Here is a 2,071-nt window from a genome sequence, read left to right on the forward strand (position 1 = left end):
CACACACACACACACACACACACACACACACACACACACACATAAACCAGCTGCTTCCTGCTCTTCCTCCTTCTCTCAGCATCATCTCCAACACATCTCTGCATAAGTCATCCAGCAGGCTCCCCATCTGAAGTCAGCAGAGAAATATTAGATATCAGCTATTTATAGACTGGGTGCGCGAGAGAGAATTAATGCTAGCTCTCACACACAGACACACACACAGACACACACACACATTTAAATCTCTAATCAATAGCGGCCTCTGTCTCTGTCAGGAGCGCAGAGCTGGAAACTTGAGAGTGTGTGGAATCTCATTTTTCAAGGCTTCACAGTGATTTTATCAGTAAATGGAAGCTGATTCCACTTGTTTACAACTGTGTGTGCACAAACACACAACCACTGTTGGTTTGTTATACACACTTCTAATATTTTACATTGATTCTTTCAATAAGTACTAAATATTTACTTAGTACCACCAGGTATACACCGAGTAAGTGTCTGGTAAGTACCTGGGGTGTACACAATAAATACTAGGTACTAACCTGTTTCATACCAGGTCCATATTCATTAAGTATGGACTAAAGTAACAGGTAAGTAACAAGTAAGAAAGTACTAGAAACAGGTAGGTACATGGTGCATACCCAACAAAGACCCAGTAAATTATGTACCAAGTAAATAACAGGCACTGGTCCAGTTAGGTACCCTGTATGTACCAGGTATAATATACCCATTAAAAACCTGGTGAATACCTGCTACTACAGGTAGGATAAAAACCTGATAAGTAATCAACATACCCAGTAAGAGCCTGGTACATACCCTACGGGTAACAAACAGGTACACATTTATGTATACCTGGTACTTAATGGGTATACAAGGTACAGTATGTACCCAGTAAGTACCAGGTGCATGCCCTTTAGGTACCCAGTAAGTATCATGAAGCTGAAAGCTCTATTATGGATTACTGCCCAGTATTTCTGTATTTTGTTGGCTTTTATTTTGGAAATCTGTCACTATTTTGTTTTCAAATTTTACTTTGTGTGATTTACAAAAATCAGACTGAATACTTTTAATTTCTTCTAACATGTTAGAGCTAATATTTTGAGGTGATTTTTAAGGAATGTAATAATTTTGTATTTTTTAAAGTTTTAATGTTGACAAACAGCCCTGACTGACTGGGCCTGTTTGCTCTTTTTAAAAAAAAAAAAAAAAAAAGGGCTCATTTGTTTGTTTTTGTTGTTTGTTTTTGTTGTCATTTCCTCCTCCGGTACCTGACAGGTGTTTGAGGAGCCTCGGGTGTAAATTGTAGTGAGTTGTTGTTGTGAAGCGATGACAGGATGGTTGTGTTTGTTTTCCCTGCGCTCAGGTGAGGATCAGCCCGCTGCTTCCTGGCTGCTCGTCCCGGTGTGTTTGGAGAAAAAACGGCTCAGAGGGGATTAAACCCCCGCTCTGGTTGTTATAATAATCATATCTGTTCACGTACTCACCGAACCTCCTGTCAGCAGCCGCGGGGAAGCAGCTGAGGGACGAGATGAGGAGGAGGAGGAGGAGGACGGAGGAGGAGGAGGAAGGCAAAGGATCCATTTTCCCCTCAGAGTTCGCGCTTCTCTCGCGGGTTAGAGAACCATGTCTTCCAGCGGGACTCGCTTCGTTTTCCTGCCCGGTCAGAGCGGCCCCTCCTCGGCTGTAGAGGCGGAGGAGACCCGGGGAAGGATGTCGGAGGAGAGGAGAGAGGATGCAGGGCGTTCCTGCTGCTGCTGGAGGCTCGAGCTCACAGCATCATGACACGAGCGCTCACGCGTACGCGCAGCATTTCCGGTGGATGCTTTTCAAAATAAAATTCCCAACTAGAATGTTCTGACAAATTAACAGACAGGGTTCAAAATCCCGGCCCGGGGTGGCGGTGAGTTTGCATGTTCTCTCCGTGCATGCGTGGGTTTTCTCCGGCTTCCTCCCACAGACCAAAACAGGTTAATTAAAACTAAATTGTCCCCAGGTGTGAGTGAGTGACCTGTCCAGGGTGACCCCCGCCCCTCACACCGTCACTGCTGGATGTGGGCACCAGTGACCCACG

General features: G+C 44.9%; 1 protein-coding gene across 1 annotated transcript in view; it reads right to left on the reverse strand.

Annotated features, from left to right (window-relative positions):
- slco5a1b (solute carrier organic anion transporter family member 5A1b) overlaps positions 1-1,551 on the reverse strand; it is a gene marked incomplete at both ends in the record, with an annotated part of 19,804 nt that extends 18,253 nt beyond the window's left edge. Inside the window, 1 exon segment of the mRNA XM_014022034.1 lies at positions 1,485-1,551. Coding sequence (XP_013877488.1) covers positions 1,485-1,551 — 67 coding nt within the window.
- Positions 1,552-2,071: the final 520 nt, after the last annotated feature.

The sequence above is a fragment of the Austrofundulus limnaeus genome, unplaced genomic scaffold (assembly GCF_001266775.1).
Source record: "Austrofundulus limnaeus strain Quisiro unplaced genomic scaffold, Austrofundulus_limnaeus-1.0 Scaffold315, whole genome shotgun sequence".
NCBI lineage: Eukaryota > Metazoa > Chordata > Actinopteri > Cyprinodontiformes > Rivulidae > Austrofundulus > Austrofundulus limnaeus.